Source organism: Oryctolagus cuniculus, chromosome 16 (assembly GCF_964237555.1).
Source record: "Oryctolagus cuniculus chromosome 16, mOryCun1.1, whole genome shotgun sequence".
Taxonomy (NCBI): Eukaryota; Metazoa; Chordata; class Mammalia; order Lagomorpha; family Leporidae; genus Oryctolagus; species Oryctolagus cuniculus.
The window spans coordinates 64,328,117-64,348,358 of record NC_091447.1 but is presented as its reverse complement, the minus strand read 5'-3'; the positions used below and the strand labels follow the sequence as shown (position 1 = coordinate 64,348,358).

Here is a 20,242-nt window from a genome sequence, read left to right as displayed (position 1 = left end):
CAGCGGTGAAAGCACAGAATCCTGCTGAGAACACCACTTGCCATAAGCAGTGTAAGATGGCGCCATGAGTCACTGCTTCCTGTAAGACAGTGGAGGAAAACCGCACGCAGAACTCCTCAGGCAGCCAGGCTGCAGTCTCCACAAAGGGGAGCATCCCAAGGTTAACCTCAGGCCTTTGCATTTGTCATCTATGCTTGGCTATGAGTGCAGGTTCTTCAGGCCTCAGAAGGGGGGGGGTGCTAGTCATGTGACACAATACTCCAAAAAACAATATGCTATTGTCCTATGCTCTAATTCATACCAAGATATCACACACTATGTCACACAATCTAAGCAATATCATCAAATGGCTATTTAGGAGAGAAAGAGAGAGAGAGAGAGAGAGAGAGAGAGAGAGAGAGAGAGAGAGAGAAGCCTCAGGCATGTTGCCTAAGTTAACAAATCAGTCTGAGTTCCAGATCTGTTGTGGTGGAAGGTGTAGCCCCACTGGGCTAACCTGCAGGCTGTGATGTTCTTGGTCTCAGTTCATGCGGTAGCCCCGGCTTGGTCTCTGGTGCTGTACTGGAATCTTCCAAAGCTGACCTCCTTGGCTCCTTTCTGGGATGGCCTTGCCTTAAACCCCACATAGGAGGTAATGTCTTCCTCACTCATACTCACATGTCAGAGGAATGTCCCAGAAAAGGCTTCCGAAGGTGTCAGAGACTTCTCACAACTCAAATTAGATGGTCACACTCAAAGCAATGTTTGTGACCAAACACACACACATAAACAAAACACAAACCTGGAAATACTTCATCTGTGAAAATAGTCAGCAAATGTTGCCAAGTTCATTACAGACTAACACACGTGGATAATCTCCCTAATCTCTGTCACTGGGGGGACGTTGGCACACCATTCATTCACTCTGCGTTTCCCACTGCAATCTCCCACTTCATTTCTGTCTCTGTGTAGTGGAACACTAAATCCACTACATCCTACAGCTAAGTAATGAAACAAATGTGTGAACCCTCCAGAGACAGCAAAGACGGGGGATTCAGCAGCAGGGTGCACAATGACTGAAGGCTGTGCCCACATCTCCAGGAAGTGCCCCACCCACTCCAGTTGTGAGCTGCGTGCTCCAGGATGCAGGCCGTCAGAGACACTCTCTGCAGAACACAGCCGTTATGCAGAGCAACCATTGTGTTTTGGATCCTGCTGCATCTGTTCCCCACTTTTATTTCAAAGAAACTGTCTAATTGAGCACACAGGTACTAGCCTGACACAGCTCTGGCAGCTCGGACTCTATCTTACAATATAGCAAGATAAAACTCTCCATTTTCCTGGTTATCTTTGTATTTGTGAACTTGATTCATTCACATACTCCCTCATTTTAACATAAGCATCAGTACAAATGCCTGAAAGGAAGTGACCGCCCCCAGCTTTCAAATGTTTGTGTCCTTCCTCACTACGTCCTTAATTCATCCTCTCACTCACTCACCTGTGCAGTACAAGCATATTTCAGGATGCCCTTACATCAAGAGGAATACTGTTGAACACATTCACTGTCTAGAACAACCTCCTAATTCTTTGTGTACTGCAGCCATGGCCTGGATCTTACTCACCTGTTTCAGAGAACGTCTTCCCAGTGTTTGCTTACATGAGATCACATGAAATTTCCAAAACTCATTGTAACCCTACCCCACCACTCACACTCTCCTTTATGCAACCTTGACCACCAATATCTTACTTCTGAGGTCTGTCTGAATGCTTGATCTTACGTACGTCCTACAGCTTGCCAATCTCTGAGTTGCACAGTGTAACACCTTTCTATCACCTCAGAATGCTTTTCCTTCATACCGTACAGGTGATAGGTGCTTCATTGGTAACATTCACCTGCATCATTCATTTCCTATAAAAGATTTGAGAAAGAGTCAGAAATTTCTCCATCTTGAAAACCCTCTAAAACCTGTTTGCCTATTGTCAACATGCATGCATGCAACACACACCCACACACACACACATACACACACACACACGTACAATGTAGATTTTTTCAATCTGTCACAACAGTAAAAGCCATGTTCTGTGTCATTATGAAGCCAGAAGCACAGGTAATAAAAGAAAAATAGGCAAACGGGATTACACCAAACTAAGGAGCTTTTGAGCAGCAAAGGAAACAGCAAAGTGAAGAAGCAACTGACAGAATGTGAGAAAATATCTGCAAACTAGTCAGCGTGTAAAGGATTAGTACATAGGAATAATAAGGAGCCCGTGAAACTCAGTATACACAAAACAAGCAATCCAGTGAAGAAATGGGCAAAGGATGTAAATAGGCAGCTTTCAAAGGACGAATTACAAAGGGCCAACAGATGAGGCCAGCATTGTAGTGTAGCAGGTTAAGCCTCTGCCTATTGTGCCAGTACCCCATATGCACACAGGTTGAAGACCCAGCTGCTTCGCTTCTGATCCAGCTCCCTTCTAATGCACCAGTGAAAGCAGCAGATCACCCAAGTCCTTGGTGCCCTGCACCCATATGTGAGACCGAGAAGAAGCTCTAAGCTTCTTAGCTCAAGCTAATAAGTTTATGAACAGCAAAGGAAACACTCGACGAAGAGAAAAGGAATCAGACTGAATGGTAGAAAATATTTGCAAACTATTCTGATAAACAATTAAGACCTAAAACACATAAGGAGCTCAAGAAACTGGACTACAACAACAAAACAACCCAGTGAATAAATGGGCAACAGAGATGAACAAGCATTCTTCAAAGGATGAAACACAAATGGCCAACAGACACATGGACAAATGCTCAGGGTCCATAACCATCATGGAAACGCAAATAAAAACCACAATGAACTTCATGTCACCTACTTTAGAATGGCCATTATCCAAAAAGAAAATAGAAAAAGAAAGAGAAGTCTTGTGAAGATGCGGGAGAAAAGGTACCTAGTCCACTGTTGGTGGGAATGTATACTAGTACAGCCATTGTGAAGACAGTATGGAGATTCTTCAAAAATCTGAAAATAGATCTACCATATGACCCAGCTATTGCACTCATGGGAATTTGCCCACAGGAAATGAAATCAGCACATGAAAGGGTCATCTGTAACCCCCAATTTAATGTATATGAGTGAAACTGGCATCTTTATATTTGATATTTTTATAGCCCTTGTCTACTATTGCACAACAGTGATCTTTGTATATTTCCTTGTTGAATTCTTAATTTAGTGCAGGATTAACCCGGTGAGTATGAAGTGAATTGAATGTATGGGGTTCAGTGTTGTGTGGCTACCAGCATCCCATATGGGTGCTGGTTTATATACTGGGCACAACTGCTAAAGAACTGGGAAAACAAGCAGAGATTGGCACAAGTGTTTGGACTATGGTATCCCATGTGGGGGACCTGGATGAAAATCCTGGCTCCTGCATTTGGCCTGGCCCAGCCTGGCCATTGTGGCCATCTGGGAAGTGACCCATTAGATGGCAAATGTCTTTTTCTATCTTCCTCTCTCTCTTTCTAGCTCCAGCAACTTGCTGACTCAACTGCAGGGTCTTAGTCCACCCGAACGTGCATGGACTGGGTCGAGGAAAGGTAAGTGCACCGCTGGCCCTTTTCCCAGCCTCACAAACCGGGAGACAATCAGACGCAGTGGGGAGCCAAGTCAAGCAGGGACTCGTTTATTTCTCACGTAACAGAACCTTTTAAAGCACAATACTGCAGAGTCATTGGGGCAGGGCATAAGGACCAACCAATCACTTAAAAGATCATTTTATGGGGCGATTTTTATAGGCCTAGCCATATGTCTATATACTCGTCATCAGTTGTCACTTCCCCTAATGTTGTGCAGCCAATCAGCTTTAGTGACAAACAACTTTGAGTCCCGCCCATCTTACTTCCTCTGGGCGCCATCTTCTTTGTCCCTCTCACAGGGCCTGCTGCAGAGGTCACCTGCATCATCAGCAGCAGCCTGGTCCCTCTCCATCTGGTCCCCAATGGTCCTCTTGCTGGGGGGCTGTGGCGGCTGTGCAAGCTGCTCCAGGATCCACTCCCCCTCCTTGTGCAACAGCAGTTTGTTCATGGCCAGCCCTGGGCACAGCGGCATCATGGCGGCAGCTGTGCACACACTGCAGCTCACAGTCCCACTCCTCCAGCGCCTGCAGGCTGTAGATGAAGTCCTCCTGCAGGCTCTGCAGCTGGCCCTGCGCCTCCTAGAGCCAGGCACGCTTCATGCTGACCCCTCCTTAGCGCCCCCCAGGGCCCCCGTTGTCCGCACCGCCCGGTCTGGGGGCCGCTACCGCCATGCCCCCCGCGGGGCCGCTGTCCACCATGGCGGCGGCCGGGGCCACGTGCTCACATGCCAGGCCCCTCTCTGCGCTGGCATCCCAGGGACACCCGCTGGCTGACTCCGGGCCTCTGGCTTGGGTTAGTTCGCGGGCTCGGTTCTGCGCGGCTCCGCTCTGTGTAGCTCAGGCTGGGGCGCCCGGGGGCAGCTGCGCGTGCAGAGCCCCTGGGCCTGGCCTGGCCACGCCATGGCCTCGCTTATGCCCTGCACTCAACCACAATGGAAACAGACCTGCCTACCTGCCTATCCTTGCAGCTATGACTGGTCCAAGGGACAGGCAGTTTCTTTTTCTTTTTCTTTCTTTCTTTCTTTTTTTTTTTTTTTTAACAGGCAGAGTGGACAGTGAGAGAGAGAGAGACAGAGAGAAAGGTCTTCCTTTTTGCCGTTGGTTCACCCTCCAATGGCCGCCGCGGCCGGCGTGCTGTGGCCGGCGCACCACGCTGATCAGAAGGCAGGAGCCAGGTGCTTGTCCTGGTGTTCCATGAGGGTGCAGGGCCCAAGCACTTGGGCTATCCTCCACTGCACTCCCTGGCCACAGCAGAGAGCTGGTCTGGAAGAGGGGCAACCGGGACAGAATCCAGCACCCTGACCGGGACTAGAACCTGGTGTGCCGGTGCTGCAAGGTGGAGGATTAGCCTAGTGAGCCACGGCACCAGCCAAGGGACAGGTAGTTTTTAATCCCTCAAAAAAGACTGCATTTCCCCGCATAAGGGAACAGAAGAGCTACAGCTTAGAGGTCAGAGGCATCAGGATTGTCCACACTTGTTCTCACCTCTCTGCACACATTTGAGTCCCATGTTTGGAAGGTTGTCATCCATGGAAATGGAGTCAGCCCCTGGAGATACGATGTCATTGTTCACCAGCCAATCAGTGACACCTTCTCTCCATTACACGCATGCTACAGGGATTTTCTGAAATGCCAAGGAGATGGAAGTTACTATAAAAGTTAGGTTCCTGTGGGCAATGCCAGAGACTGCCATGCTTATTAAACATTCAAGATTATTGGAAAATAGTCTATGGACCCTGTACTTTGTTTTAAAATATTTGAGGATTAAAAGGAACAACAAAGTTTGAGCACAACCAGATCAAGTCAACTACAGCTATTACCACCCCCATCCCCCAACTCCAACCCTACCCCCACCAAACCAACAACAAACAAAAATCACACAGGTCCCCATCTGCCTACAGTGGAATCCTCATGCCCTGTAGGTGAGTTCTCGGGGCTCCCCATTTCTTCCACTCACTTTAACTCAGGGCAGATCAAAGAACTTACCCTCCTGGAGAACAGAGGGAATGAATCCCACTCATTCTTCCCTCCACTATGGTCCTGCAGTTTGGTCTGCTCCAGCCACGTTGTAAGTTAAAGGCTGATGCAAGCACATTGATCAGGCGGGAGAGGATCTACCTGCCTGTTCAGAGAAAAGGAAATTGTTAAAGGTGCTGTAGTCTATTAAGAGGAACCAAGTGGGGATGAAGGCAAAATACTTCAGTCACATAACCAGGATTTGCTCATGGTAAAGGATCCTGCAATGAACCAAGTAGTATTCCAGGCTGAGGGGTGATGTGCCATTGTGCCACATCCCCTATACCCACCACCAAGTTTCTGGGAGTCCAGTCTTCACAACTGTGAGCTTCACCAGATCTGTCAAAGTGGGAAGGAAACTTCCTTCCAGGATTATATTTGTGAACCAGTAGGTACAGATGGGGTGACTGGATCACAAGTGGGTGGGGGTGTGTTGGGGTATAGAGGACTAGTAAGTAGAGTTGTTAGGAGGAGTTGGGGATAACATAGAGGCCAAATAGAAACAGGTAGGATAACACAGGGCAATGGGCAGGTTAGGTATGATAGGAACAGGGTCTTGAAGTTCTGGGCATGGAGTGAATAAGGTCAGATGCTGGGAAGGAGAGTCATTTGTCATGGAAGGAAAAAGGTGACAAAGTGAGGAGAGCTGGGAGGAAGGTAGATGAGAAGATTAGAATTTGATGGGCCTGAGGCAGGGCAAGACTGAGGTGAGAGGTCATACAAAGGTAAGGACAGTGTGGAAGATCAGGCTGGTGTAGGAGACAAGTGGGCAGACAGGATGTAGGCACAGAAGGTTGAGGTTGCTATGGAGGAACAAGAGGAAGGAGGTGGAGGAAGAGGAGGGTGAGGCTAGGGAGAAGGACCAGAAGGAGGGTGGGGAGGGAAGGAAGAGCCAGAAGGAAGGTCAGGCTGGGACGGACAAGCAGAAGGAGGGTGAGGCAAGCATCAAGGTACAGAGCAAAGGCGAGGATGGCCAGGAGGGTGAGAAGGAGGAGCAGCACGAGGCTGAGATGGAGGATAAGGAGGAGGGTGAGGCTGGAATGACAGACCAGAAGGAAGGACAGGCTAGGGGGTGGGGACAGCAGGACCTTGAGGCTGGAGTTGAACAGAAAGAGGAGATGGCTGATACAAAGAAAAGGAGGGTGAGGCTTGGGAGGAGGACAAGGAAGATGATGAGGCTGGAGCAGAGGTTCAGAGGGAGGCTGAAGTGGAGAGGGAAGACCAGATGGAGGGTGAGGCTGGAGTAGTGGACGGGCAGGCAGAAGCAAAAGAAGGGGCAGGGTCAGAAGGAGGGTGAGGCTGAGGCTGGGAGAGAGGAGCAGGAGGAGGGTGAGGCTTGGGGGCAGGATCAGAAGGCAGGTGAGGCTGGCATAGAGAAGCAGCAGGATGCTGAGAGCTGGGTGGGTGACCAGGAGGAGGTTGAGGTTGGTGTTCAGGTTCAATAGGAGGCTGGTGCCAACATGAGGGGACAAAAGGAGGGTGGCACTGTGGAGAAAGACTGGAGGAAAGGCAAGAATGGCACAGAGAAGCAGCAGACGCTGAGAGCGGGATGGGGGACCAGGAGGAGGGTGAGGTTGGTGTACAGGTGTAATAGTAGGCTGGTGCCGACATGAGGGGACAAAAGGAGGATGGCGCTGTGGAGAAAGACTGGAGGGAAGATGAGGCTGGCGCAGAGAAGCAGCAGGACACTGAGAGTGGGGTGGGGGACCAGGAGGAGGGTGAGGTTGGTGTACAGGTGCAACGAGAGGCTGGTGCCATGTTGACCAGACAGAAGGAAGATGGTGCTGTGGATAAAGATTGGAAGAAAGGCAAGGCTTGTGGAGAGTAGTGACAGGAAGGTGGTGTCTGTGTAAAAGGCTAGGAGAAGGGTGAGGCTTTAGTACAAGAAGTGCTAGCAGGCATTTCCGGAGATCATGGCCATAAGGGAAAGAAAGGCAGAGAGGAACATCAGGAGGAGGCTGAGACTTGTGCTTAGAGGCAGGAGGGTGAGGCTTGTGCTTGGGAGCAGGGCTGGGTGGGGCTTATGTTTAGAGACAGAGAAGGGCAAGGTTGGTGTTCAGCATGAGAAGGGGGATGAGATTTGAGTGAGGAATTAGTAGTAGGATGAGACTTTTGGGGAAGCCCAGGAGGGTGAGCTGGAGGTGCAGGAGCAGGGCCAGGCTGGGGTGCAGGATCAGAGGGAGGGTGGGGCCAGTATGGAGGAGCAGGAGGAGGAAAAGGCTCAAATACTGGACCCGGAGGAGAGTCCAGGAGAAGAAAAGGGGAGTCAGATGTGGGGAGGGCACTAGGAGGAGGGTGAGTCCAAGATGCAGGATCTGGGGTTTTTGTCTGGTGTGAAGGGACAGAAGGCAAGTAACAATGGTGTGGCCGACTCAGATAGTTGGGCTGGAGTGCAGGGCCTGGAGGAGGGTGAGGCCCGTGTGGAAAGGCAGGATGGTAAGGCTCAAATATAGATCTAACGGGGTCAGGCTGGGGTGGAGGACCAGACAGGTGGGGCCGGGCTACAGGATGAGGAGGGTCAGGCTGGTGGGAAGATTATGAATAAGGGGGAAGATGGCATTGGGAGGCAAGAATTATTTGGGACTTATCTGTCATGTTGTCCGGAGAAGCTCCTAGCAGTCAGAACCAGTGACTGGTAAGGGTCCAGGACTACAGCTGCTTTTACAGGCCAGCCCGTGTCACAGTGTCCCTTATGACATAAACATGCCCACCCACCTGGGCAGTGAATAGCCCCACCCATCAGGGAAATGGTTCCATGTCATAGGTTCAAGAATAATCAAGGCAAATAGGACAGAGAAGAAATGGGTCTATATGATAGTCCTTCTTCTTGGGATAACATGTACTTGGCCCATCAGTAGGCAGAGCGACCAAAGGCCATGGATACCATTAGAATGTTGGCACCTAGAACTGAGGTGTGATGTAGAAATCAGGAGATGTGGGAAGATACAGTTCCCCAGTTCAGCTAACTCATTTTCTAAAGCCTTTTCACATCACTTATATCTCTGCATGAATATGAGGTAACCAGAGTTGCTATGTCCCTTTCATTAGTGTGGAGGATGGGAGAGGCCAGAGAGGGAATTCTCCTGGGCCGGTTGTTGGTGATAAGCAGTGGGATGAGAATTTGGGCCAAAAAAGGGGATGTATAAGAGTGCTCCCAAAATCCAATCCTTATCAGTGCTCCCAAAAATCCAATCCAATCCTTATCTCTTTATCAGAATCAGGAGGACAAGGTTAGAAAATAAGAGAAAGATGGGGATGATGGCAGCATGGGGGAGGTTCTCACACTTCCATCTCACTCAGTGTGGGCAGAATGCAGATTTTAAGGAGTTCAAAAAACAAGGATTCAAAAAACCTGTGGAGGGTGTGGCCAATGGCAAGTCAGGAGCAGATCTTCAGGGGCTGAAGCTGGTTGAGGGTATGGCAACATGAGGTTTTCACACAACTGTGTCTACAAAATGTTATCTGGCCTGGATCTGAAAGAGGTGATGTGATTGTGTCACAGAGATTCCAGGGCTTCATAACCAGGATGAAGTCCACTCAGCCTAGAGCCCATGCTAATTGCTCCCCTAGTTACTCACACCCCTTTACATTCTGTTATAAAAAATTCAATACTCTGCTCATGCTGACCTGGGAGGGCCAGTTTCTGGAACTCACAAGCACAGTTTGTCTGCATAGACTCTAGTGAGTTCTAAGCTCCGTAGTCAGCTCTTCTGAAGAATGATGAATCATACTATGAGGAGATACATACTTGGTGTGATTACAGGGGGGATCACAAAATGACCAAGAGCAGTGGTATGCAGCATGGCCCCTGTGATGCTCCTGACTAGTATCTCACACATTCTGATTCAGAGTGCAAATTAATAAACATAAATTTCATAAGTACAACTTTGGATTATCACAGTTCTTCCCCCCATGTCCACCCTCCCACTCCCAAAACCATCCCACCTCCTACTCCCTCTTCCATCCCATGCTTCATTAAGATTCATTTTTAATTATCTTTATATACAGAAGAAAAACTCTATACTAAGTAAAGATTTCAACAGTTTGCATCCACACAAAGTATAAAGTACTGTTTGAGTACTAGTTTTACCATTAATTTTCATAGTATAACTCATTAAGGACAGAGGTCCTTCACAGGGAGCAAGTGCACAGTGACTCTTGTTGTTCATTTAACAACATTCTTTTGTATGACATCTGTGATCACCAAGGCTTTTGACATGATCTGCCAAGGCTATGGAAGCCTTTTGAGTTCACAATCTCTGTTAGTATTTTGACAGGGCCATAAGCAAAGTGGAAGTTCTCTCCTCCCTTCAGAGAAAAGTACCTCCTTTGATGGCCCCTTCTTTTCCCTGACGTCTCACTCACAGAGATCCTTCAAATAGAACTTATTTTTGCCACAGCATCTTGGCTTTCTGCACCTGAAATGCTCTCACGGGCTTTTTAGTCAAACCAGGAAGTCTTAAGGGATTTTTCTGAGGTTAGAGTGCTACTAAGGTGATTGTCTCTATGGGTCTGCTGTGTGGACTGCTTCCCATGTTGGAACATTTTCTCTTTTTAAATTCTGTATATTATTATTACCAGACACGATCATTTTTATATGATCCCTTTAACACTTAATCCTATCTATATGATTAACTTAACACTAAATGGGATGACTTTAACACTTAAGATGGCATTATTACCACCCAGCTTAATGGTTTTTGAGTCCCATGGCAAGTTTTTAGCTGTACCTAGAAGGGTAATTCTTAAACTGATAATTTTGTATGACCTGCGATTGATGCTATAAATATCCAAATGAGCCATGACAAAGAAAGGTTTGCCCACCCCAGGTATTGGGTGATAAAATACGATGTTTAACCCTACAGTCTAAAGATGGAGACAGAATATAAGGTAATAAAGTTAAAAATCATTCAGTCAGATGGTGATAGGTGCTATGGGAAAAAAGACACAGATTTGGATCCTACATCTGGATAAGAGCACCCATTTTCCACAGTGACCATGTATACATGACAAAGGAATACAATGACATCACAATGCTACCTGTGATTGACAGCCTGGCTGCTTTTATTGAAGGTGATTTATGACTCTCACCCACAAGACAGTCTACCTTTCCAAACTTCTCTTTCCTTGGTGCCTGTATTGGGGGGTATGAGTGTGATGAGCTACCATGGAGGAAGAGAGACCCAGGTTGTGTCAGTGACCCAGTCTGGCACTGTGGATCCTACACTGGTTCCAGGAGCAGGAATGAGGGAGGAAAAGAATCCAGTGCCCACCCACACAGCACACTGGTGCTGGAGTCTGCGGTGTCTGCAGGAGGCCTGTAGGGTCGGATGCAGGCAGGGAGGGGGACAAAGAAAAGCAAACTACAGTCTGATGATTTGTTCTACTCTGAAGTTGCAGAAATGGCTTCAGATACCAAGTGTAGGTGCCCACAGGTCAGAATAGGACCTTTAAGCCTCTCAGTGTAATTTTTTTTAACTTTTATTTAATGAATATAAAATTCCAAAGTATGGCTTATGGATTACAATGGCTTCCCCCCATAACGTCCCTCCCACCCGCAACCCTCCCCTTTCCCACTCCTTCTCCCCTTCCATTCACATCAAGATTCATTTTCGATTCTCTTTATATACAGAAGATCAGTTTAGCATACATTAAGTAAAGATTTCAACAGTTTGCTCCCACACAGAAACATAAAGTGAAAAATAATAGATGATTTTTTAAATGATGATGAAATCAGATCAGACCTATTGTCATGTTTAATCCCAGCGAGAGTCAAGTTGGGAATTGCTAATTTCTTCTTTTTTTTTTTTAACAGAAGATCAGTTTAATATACATTAAGTAAAGATTTCAATAGTTTGCACCCCCATAGAAACACAAAGTGAAATATACTGTTTGAGTACTCATTATAGCATTAAGCCTCAATGTACAGCACATTAAGGACAAGATCCTACATGAGGAGTAAGTGCACAGTGACTCCTGTTGTTGACTTTACCAATTGACACTCCTGTCTATGGCATCAGTAATCTCCCTATGCACCAGTCATGAGTTTCCAAGGCTATGGAAGTCCTTGAGTTCTCCGACTCTTATCTTGTTTAGACAAGGTCATAGTCAAAGTGGAGGTTCTCTCCTCCCTTCAGAGAAAGGTACCTCCTTCTTTGAAGACCTGTTCTTTCCACTGGGATCTCACTCACAGAGATCTTTCATTTAGGTTTTTTTTTTTTTTTTTTTTTTTTTGCCAGAGTGTCTTGGCTTTCCATGCCTGAAATACTCTCATGGGCTTTTCAGCCATATCTGAATGCCTTTAGGGCTGATTCTGAGGCCAGAGTGCTGTTTAGGACATCTGCCATTCTATGAGTCTGCAGAGTATCTCACTTCCCATGTTGGATCACTCTCCCCTTTATTCTATCGGTTAGTATTAGCAGGTACTAGACTTGTTTATGTGCTCCCTTTGACTCTTAGTCCTTTCATTATGATCAATTGTGAACTGAAATTGATCACTTGGACTAGTGAGATGGCATTGGTACATGCCACCTTGATGGGATTAAATTGGAGTCCCCTGGCATGTTTCCAACTCTACCATTTGGGGCAAGTCAGCTTGAGCATGTCCCACATTGTACATCTCTTCCCTCTCTTATCCCCACTCTTATGTTTAACAGGGATCACATTTCAGTTAAATTTCAACACTTAAGAATAACTGTGTATAAATTACAGAATTAAACCAGTCATATTAAGTAGAACAGACAAAAAAAAAAAACTACTAAGAGGGATAATGTATTAAGTTGTCCATTAACAGTCAGGGCTATGCTGATCAAGTCACCGTTTCTCATAATGTCCATTTCACTTCAACAGGCTTCCTTTTTGGTGTTCAGTCAGTTGTCACCGATCAGGGCGAACATATGATATTTGTCCCTTTGGGACTGGCTTATTTCACTCAGCATGATGTGTTCCAGATTCCTCCATTTTGTTGCAAATGACTGGATTTCGTTGTTTGTTACTGCAGTATAGTATTCTAAAGAGTACATATCCCATAATTTCTTCATCTAGTCTACCGTTGATGGGCATATAGGTTGGTTCCAGGTCTTGGCTATTGTGAATTGTGCTGCAATAAACATTAGGGTGCAGACAGCTTGTTTGTTTGCCAATTTCATTTCCTTTGGGTAAATTCCAAGGAGTGGGATGGCTGGGTCAAACGGTAGGGTTATCCTCAGGTTTCTGAGGAATCTCCAGACTGACTTCCATAGTAGCTTGACCAGTTTGCATTCCCACCAACAGTGGGTTAGTGTCCCTTTTTCCCCACATCCTCGCCAGCATCTGTTGTTGGTAGATTTCTGAATGTGAGCCATTCTAACCGGGGTGAGGTGAAACCTCATTGTGGTTTTGATTTGGATTTCCCTAATTGCTAGTGACCTTGAACATTTTTTCATGTGCCTGTTGGCCATTTGGATGTCCTCTTTTGAAAAATGTCTATTGAGGTCCTTGGCCCATCTCTTAATTGGGTTGTTTGTTTTGTTTTTGTGGAGTTTCTTGATCTCTTTGTAGATTCTGGTTATTAACCCTTTATCTGTTGCATAGTTTGCAAATATTTGTTCCCATTCTGTCGGTTGTCTCTTCACTCTCCTGACTGTTTCTTTTGCAGTACAGAAACTTCTCAATTTGATGCAATCCCAATAGTTGATTTTGGCTTTGACTGCCTGTGCCTCCCGGGTCTTTTCCAGAAACTCTTTGCCTGTGCCAATATCTTGAAGGGTTTCTCCAATGTTCTCTAGTAACTTGAATGTGTCAGGTCGTAGATTTAGGTCTTTAATCCACGTTGAGTGGATTTTTGTGTAAGGTGTAAGGTAGGGGTCTTGCTTCATGATTCTGCACGTGGAAATCCAGTTTTCCCAGCACCATTTATTGAATAGACTGTCCTTGCTCAAGGAATTGGTTTTGGATCCTCGATCAAATATAAGTTGGCTGTACATGTTTGGGTTGATTTCTGGTGTTTCTATTCTGTTCCATTGGTCTATCCATCTGTTTCTGTACTAGTACCATGCTGTTTTGATTACAACTGCCCTGTAGTATGTCCTGAAATCTGGTATTGTGATACCTCCGGCTTTGTTTTTGTTGTACAAGATTGCTTTAGCTATTCGAGGTCTCTTGTGCCTCCATATAAATTTCAGCACCATTTTTTCCAGATCTGAGAAGAAGGTCTTCGGTATTTTGATTGGTGTTGCATTGAATCTATAAATTGCTTTTGGGAGAATGGACATTTTGATGATATTGATTCTTCCAATCCATGTGCATGGAAGATTTTTCCATTTCTTGGTATCCTCTTCTATTTCTTTCTTTAAGGTTTTGTAATTTTCATCGTAGAGATCTTTAATGTCCTTGGTTAAATTTATTCCAAGGTATTTGATTGTTTTTGTAGCTATTTTGAATGGGATTGATCTTAGAAGTTCTTCCTCAGCCATGGCATTGTCTGTGTATACAAAGGCTGTTGATTTTTGTGCATTTATTTTATACCCTGCTACTTTGCCAAACTCTTCTATGAGTTCCAATCGTCTCTTAGTAGAGTTCTTTGGGTCCCCTAAATAAAGAATCATATCATCTGCAAAGAGGGATAGTTTGAGTTCTTCCTTCCCAATTTGTATCCCTTTAATTTCTTTTTCTTACCTAATAGCTCTGGCTAGAACTTCCAGAACTATATTGAATAGCAGTGGTGAGAGTGGGCATCCCTGTCTGGTGCCAGATCTCAGTGGAAATGCTTCCAACTTTTCCCCATTCAATAGGATGTTGGCTGTGGGTTTTTCATAGATTGCTTTGATTGTATTGAGGAATGTTCCTTCCAAACCCAGTTTGCTTAGAGTTTTCATCAATAACGGGTGTTGTATTTTATCAAATGCTTTCTCGGCGTCTATTGAGATAATCATATGGTTTTTCTTCTGCAGTCTGTTAATGTGGTGTATCACATTGATTGTTTTGCGCACATTAAACCATCCCTGCATACCTGGGATAAATCCCACTTGGTCTGGGTGGATGATCTTTCTGATGTGTTGTTGCATTCTATTGGCGAGAATTTTATTGAGGATTTTTGCATCTATGTTCATCAGGGATATTGGTCTGTAATTCTCTTTCAATGCTGCATCTTTTTCTGGCTTAGGGATTAAGGTGATGCTGGCTTCATAGAAAGAATTTGGGAGGACTCCCTCTTTTTTGATTGTTCTGAATAGTTTGAGAAGAATTGGAGTCAGTTCTTCTTTAAATGTCTGGTAGAATTCAGCAGTGAATCCATCTGGTCCTGGGCTTTTCTTTGTTGGGAGGGCCTTTATTACTGTTTCAATTTCTGTCTCAGTTATGGGTCTGTTTAGGTTTTCGATGTCTTCCTGGTTCAATTTATGTAGTTTGCATGTGTCCAGGAATCTATCCATTTCTGATAGGTTTCCCTGTTTGCTGGCATACAAGTCCTTGTAGTAATTTCTGATGATTCTTTTTATTTCTGTGGTGTCTGTTGTTACGTTTCCTTTTTCATCTCTGATTTTATTGATTTGGGTCTTTTCTTTTTTTAGGTAGTTGTGCCAATGGGGTGTCAATTTTGTTTATTTTTTCAAAAAACCAGCTCCTCGTTTGGCTGATTTTTTGCAATTTTTTTGGATTCAATCCTGTTGATTTCTTCTCTGATTTTAATTATTTCTCTTCTCCTACTAGATTTGGGTCTGGTTTACTGTAGGTTTTCTAGATCTTTGAGGTGAATTGAAAGCTCATCTATTTGGTGCCTTTCCAATTTCTTGATGTAGGCACCTATTGATATAAACTTTCCTCTTAACACTGCTTTTGCTGCATCCCATAAGTTTTGGTATGTTGTGCTGTTATCCTCATTTACTTCCAGAAAATTTTTGATTTCTCTTTTGATTTCTTCTATGATCCATTGTTCATTCAGGAGCATGCTGTTCAATCTCCATGTGTTTGCGTATGTTCTAGGGATTCCTGAGTTGCTAATTTCCAACTTCATTCCTTTATGGTCTGAGAAGCTGCATGGTATGATTCTAATTCTTTTGAATTTGCTGAGACTTGCTTTATGGCCTAGTATGTGGTCAATCCTAATGTAGGTTCCATGTACTGCTGAGAAGAATGTAAAATCTTTAGCTGTAGGATTGAAAGTTCTGTATATATCTGTTAGATCCATTTGGGCTATAGTGTCATTTAAATCTACTGTATCCTTGTTGACCTTCTGTCCTGTTGATCTGTCTATTTCTGAGAGTGGAGTATTGAAGTCCCCCAGTACTATTGTATTGGGGTCTAAGTCTCCCTTTAAGTCTGTTAACAAATCTTCTAGATAAACCGGTGCCCTGTAGTTAGGTGCATATACATTGATAATTGTTATATCTTCCTGTTGAATTGATCCCTTAATCATTATGTAGTGTCCCTCTTTGTCACTCTTAACAGTTTTTGTGGTAAAGTTTATGTTGTCCAATATTAAGATGGCTACGCCCACTCTTTTTTCATTTCTGTTGGCTTGGTATATCTTTTTCCAGCCTTTCACTTTCAGTCTGTATGCATCTTAGTTGGAAAGATGCGTTTCTTGTAAGCAGCAAATAGATGGCTTTTGTTCCTTAACCCAATCAGTCAATTGGTGTCTTTTAACTGGACAGTTCAGGCCATTAACGTTCAATGTGACTAATGAAAAGTGGTAACTTTGCCCTGCCATTTGCCAAAGATAAGTTCTAATATATGCTTTGAATTACCCATGATCTTTTGCTGTGAGGTTTCCTTCCTTTACCTTCTTTCATATTGATGACCGTGTTTCTGCGTTTCTGTGTGTAACACATCTTTAAGCATCTTTTGCAGGGCTGGACAAGTGGCAACAAATTCTTTCAATTTCTGTTTGCTATGAAAAGTCTTTATTTCACCTTTATTCACAAATGATAGCTTTGCAGGATATAATATTCTGGGCTGGCAGTTGTTCTCTCTTAGTACCTGGGCTATATCTCGCCATTCCCTCCTAGCTTGTAGAGTTTCTGATGAGAAGTCAGCTGTGAGTCTGATTGGAGATCCTCTGAGAGTAATTTGACGTTTCTCTCTTGCACATTTTAGGATCTTTTCTTTATGTTTCACTGTGGAGAGTTTAATTACAATGTGTCGTGGTGAGGACCTCTTTTGGTCATGTTTATTAGGGGTTCTGTGAGCTTCCTGTACTAGGATGTCTCTGTCCTTCTCCAAACCTGGGAAATTTTCTGCTAATATCTCACTAAAAAGGCCTTCTAATCCTTTCTCCCTCTCCATGCCTTCAGGAACTCCTAGAACCCGAATGTTGGTTTTTTTAATAGTATCCTGAAGATTCCTGACAATATGTTTTAGATTTCTAATTTCCTCTTCTTTTCTTTGGTCTGACTGTATCCTTTCCTGTTCTCTGTCTTCTAAGTCCGATATTCTCTCTTCTGCTTCACCGATTCTGTTTGTAAGGCTCTCTATTGTGTTTTTCATTTGATCTATTGAATTCTTCACTTCATTATGATTTCTCATCACTATCACAGTTTCCTGTTGTACTAGTTGTTTTGTTTCATTTTGATTCCTGCTTAATATTTCATTTTCACGAGAGAGATTTTCTACCTCGTCCATTAAGGATTTCTGTAGTTCAAGAATTTGTTTTTGAGAACTTCTTAATGTTCTTATCAATTTTTTGAGATCTGCTTCTTGCATTTCTTCTATGTCATCATCTTCATAATCTTGAATTGGGGTGTCTTTTTCATTTGGGGGCGTCATGGTGACTTCCTTGTTTCTATTATCTTGGTTTTTGCGTTTGTTATTTGGCTTATTGGAGATATTTGGTTTCTTCACTGTGGTGCTTTTTCTTGTTATACTATGACTCTAGATTAAGTGGACTGTTTTTGATGGAGCCTTAGAGGCTTGAGATGGGTGTGGCCTGAGAGCTCTGTTTGGTGTGCCAAAGGTGACACTCCCAGGTTAGGCGTGATAGATCTCTCTCTCTTTCTTTCTTTTTTTGATTCAAAAGGGAAGTAATTCCGCACAGCTGAACGAAGTTGGAGGTAGTTAGCAGGCAAATGATATACCCACAGGAGCCAGAGATCGGAAGCTCTTTCCCAAGGACCACACAGGGAATCTGTTCGGCCCTCAGAGTGGGCTCAAATTCTCCTTCAGTCTCCCACTGGGTTGCCAAAGTTACAGAATTGTAGCATCTCTGGAGAGTACTCACGTGAATTCTGTGAGTTCTCTCTCCCACCGTCTCTTTTTTCACAGTCTCAGTTCAGTAGCACCACAAATTTACTAGGTCCTAATCTCCTGTTAATTCGCCCCACCCAGAGTCAGGTTTTTCTGCTAGGCTCAGGGCCGGTGCAGACCTGAGGTCGCTCTGCTTATGACGTATGTCCAAGATGGTGCCTGCTCTTTGTCTTGCTCGCCCTTGAGAGGTGAGTGGAGAGATAGAAACCCATGTCCGTACCAGTCACCTTTTTTTTCTCTATCTCTTCCAGTTAGCCTGGTGAACTCCCCCCCCCCGGGGTCGTTCCCTCTAGTCTCCTCTCTCCGCTTGCCTGCCGGTGTCTCGGGCTATTGAGGTTCGGCTCACCTTGCGTTCCAGCGCTGGTGTGTTGAGTCTGCTGCTGGTGTCCCGAACTGTGGGCTCCCATGCTCTCCACGCAGGTCCACTGTGAATCACGCGTTCTGGAAGAGTTTCTTCTGCTGTTTCCTCCCCTACTCTTCCTTGAACCTGCAGTATCTCCACTGTTATTAAACTGTCTCTCCCCGGACTATCAGTGTGCTTCCTTCCTATTCCGCCATCTTCGATAAACCTTTCTCAGTGTAATGTTAATTTGAAATACTTTAATCAAAAATAAACTACTAACTTAAAAAAGAGAATATTTTGTGAGCATGGTATTTATGCTTTGACAAGAAATTACTCCTAAGACATATACATTTTCTACCACGAGACATGTGGCTATTTTAATTTCTTCATACTTAATTGAATAAGGAGCAGGGGCATTTCAAAAAGAAAAATACAATGTAACTAAAAGTTGTTTAATACATAAACTAACTCCTCTTTCAGTTCCATTTTTCCATGAAGTTTTTGAAGTACCCTTGTATTTCAGAAACAATGGTAAGAAAACTGGGGGAAAGAAACTTTGAAAGAAAATACGTTAAGATACTAGAGATAACACTAAGTACAAAAGGTCTATCATTGAAAATGTTCACGGAAGATGGTATAAAATAAACCACAGTGGACATACTAAACAAGTTATGCTCCTCCAATCTGATCAAAGAATCCTGTTGTCTGGCTCTGAGGCTAGGAACCCTGCCATCCTAGACTCTTCTTCAGCCCCAGTGCCATGGGTTCCTCTACCTGAATCTCTGTTCCTCTAAGGGGTCCTCATGGACCAAGAGTCTTTTCAGAGCCCTCTTCATGTCTGTGTTCCTCAGGCTGTAGATGAAGGGGTTCAGCATTGGGGTGACCACCGTGTACATCACAGAGGCTGTGGCAGTGGAGGCTGAGCGGGGGGCTGCACCAGCACTGAGATACACACCTATGCTCGTGCCATAAAATAAGGAGACGACAGAGAGGTGAGAGGCACAGGTGGAAAATGCCTTATGTTTCCCTTGAGCTGATGAGATTGCACGAATAGAAGAAAGAATCTTAGAGTAGGAGTAAAGGATGCCAGCTAGGGGACCCCCACCTAGTAGCACTGCAGTAGAAAATATCAACATGTCATTAGGAAAGGTGTCTGAACAGGCGCTGTGGATCACTTGACTCAGTTCACAGAAAAACTGGGGGATTCCCAGGTGTGTGCAGAAGGACAGCCGCAGCACCAGGAGGCTATGTGACAGGGCATTTAGGGAATTGATGATCCAGGACACCAGGACCAGCTGCACACAGAGCTGGGGGTTCATGATGACCATGTAGTGCAGAGGGTGACAGATGGCCACAAACCTGTCATAAGCCATCACAGCAAGCAGAAGGTCATCCAGCCCTGCAAAGAGTATGAAGAAGAACATCTGGGTGATGCAGCCTGCATAGCTGATGGCTTTACTCTGCTTCTGGATGTTCACCAACATCTTGGGGATGGTGGTGGAGGTGAAGCAGACGTCCATCAAAGACAGGTTGGAGAGGAAGAAGTACATGGGAGTGTGGAGGTGGGGGTCTGAGAGGATGGCCAGGACGATGAGCAGGTTCCCAGCCACGGTGACCAGGTACATGAAGAGGAAGAGCCCAAAAATGAGGGGCTGCAGTGCTGGGTCCTCTGAGAATCCCAGGAGGAAGAATTCTGAAGGTTGGGTTTCATTTCTTGGTTCCATGAGGTGTCACTACCAATAAAAAGAAAAATAACATGAGGAATAGTCACACAAACAGACATTAGCAGTAGAGTGGGAATCCAAAATCCATGTTTTGCGGTTGAAAATTTAGCATCCATATTTGTGAATGGAATTGTTCCAGTTCGGGCAGCTCCTTGTGCCATCTCTGACCAAGAATTTCTGCCTCACCCTCAATCCTTCCCGAAGACATCAAATATTTGTAAGTTTTGATGAGAAAATTATTAATTCAATTCTTTCCACAGCGATTAACATGCAGGCATTGGGATATCTGGCCCATGGGCTATGTAAAGCCCACTGTCACTGGGTCTGGCTA

At 44.8% G+C, this 20,242-nt stretch overlaps 1 protein-coding gene across 1 annotated transcript; it reads right to left on the bottom strand.

Moving 5' to 3' along the window:
* Positions 1 to 368: 368 nt before the first annotated feature.
* On the bottom strand, positions 369 to 19,911 carry LOC100348697 (uncharacterized). Its single transcript, XM_070059329.1, has 6 exons — positions 18,997 to 19,911; positions 14,133 to 14,171; positions 10,717 to 10,759; positions 5,596 to 7,645; positions 5,095 to 5,233; positions 369 to 1,888 (listed from the first exon to the last, which is right to left on the bottom strand). Exons 1-4 carry the CDS (start codon positions 19,909 to 19,911, stop codon positions 6,429 to 6,431), a joined length of 2,214 nt encoding a protein of 737 aa, XP_069915430.1. The 3' UTR covers positions 369 to 1,888; positions 5,095 to 5,233; positions 5,596 to 6,428.
* Between the last annotated feature and the right edge of the window lie 331 nt (positions 19,912 to 20,242).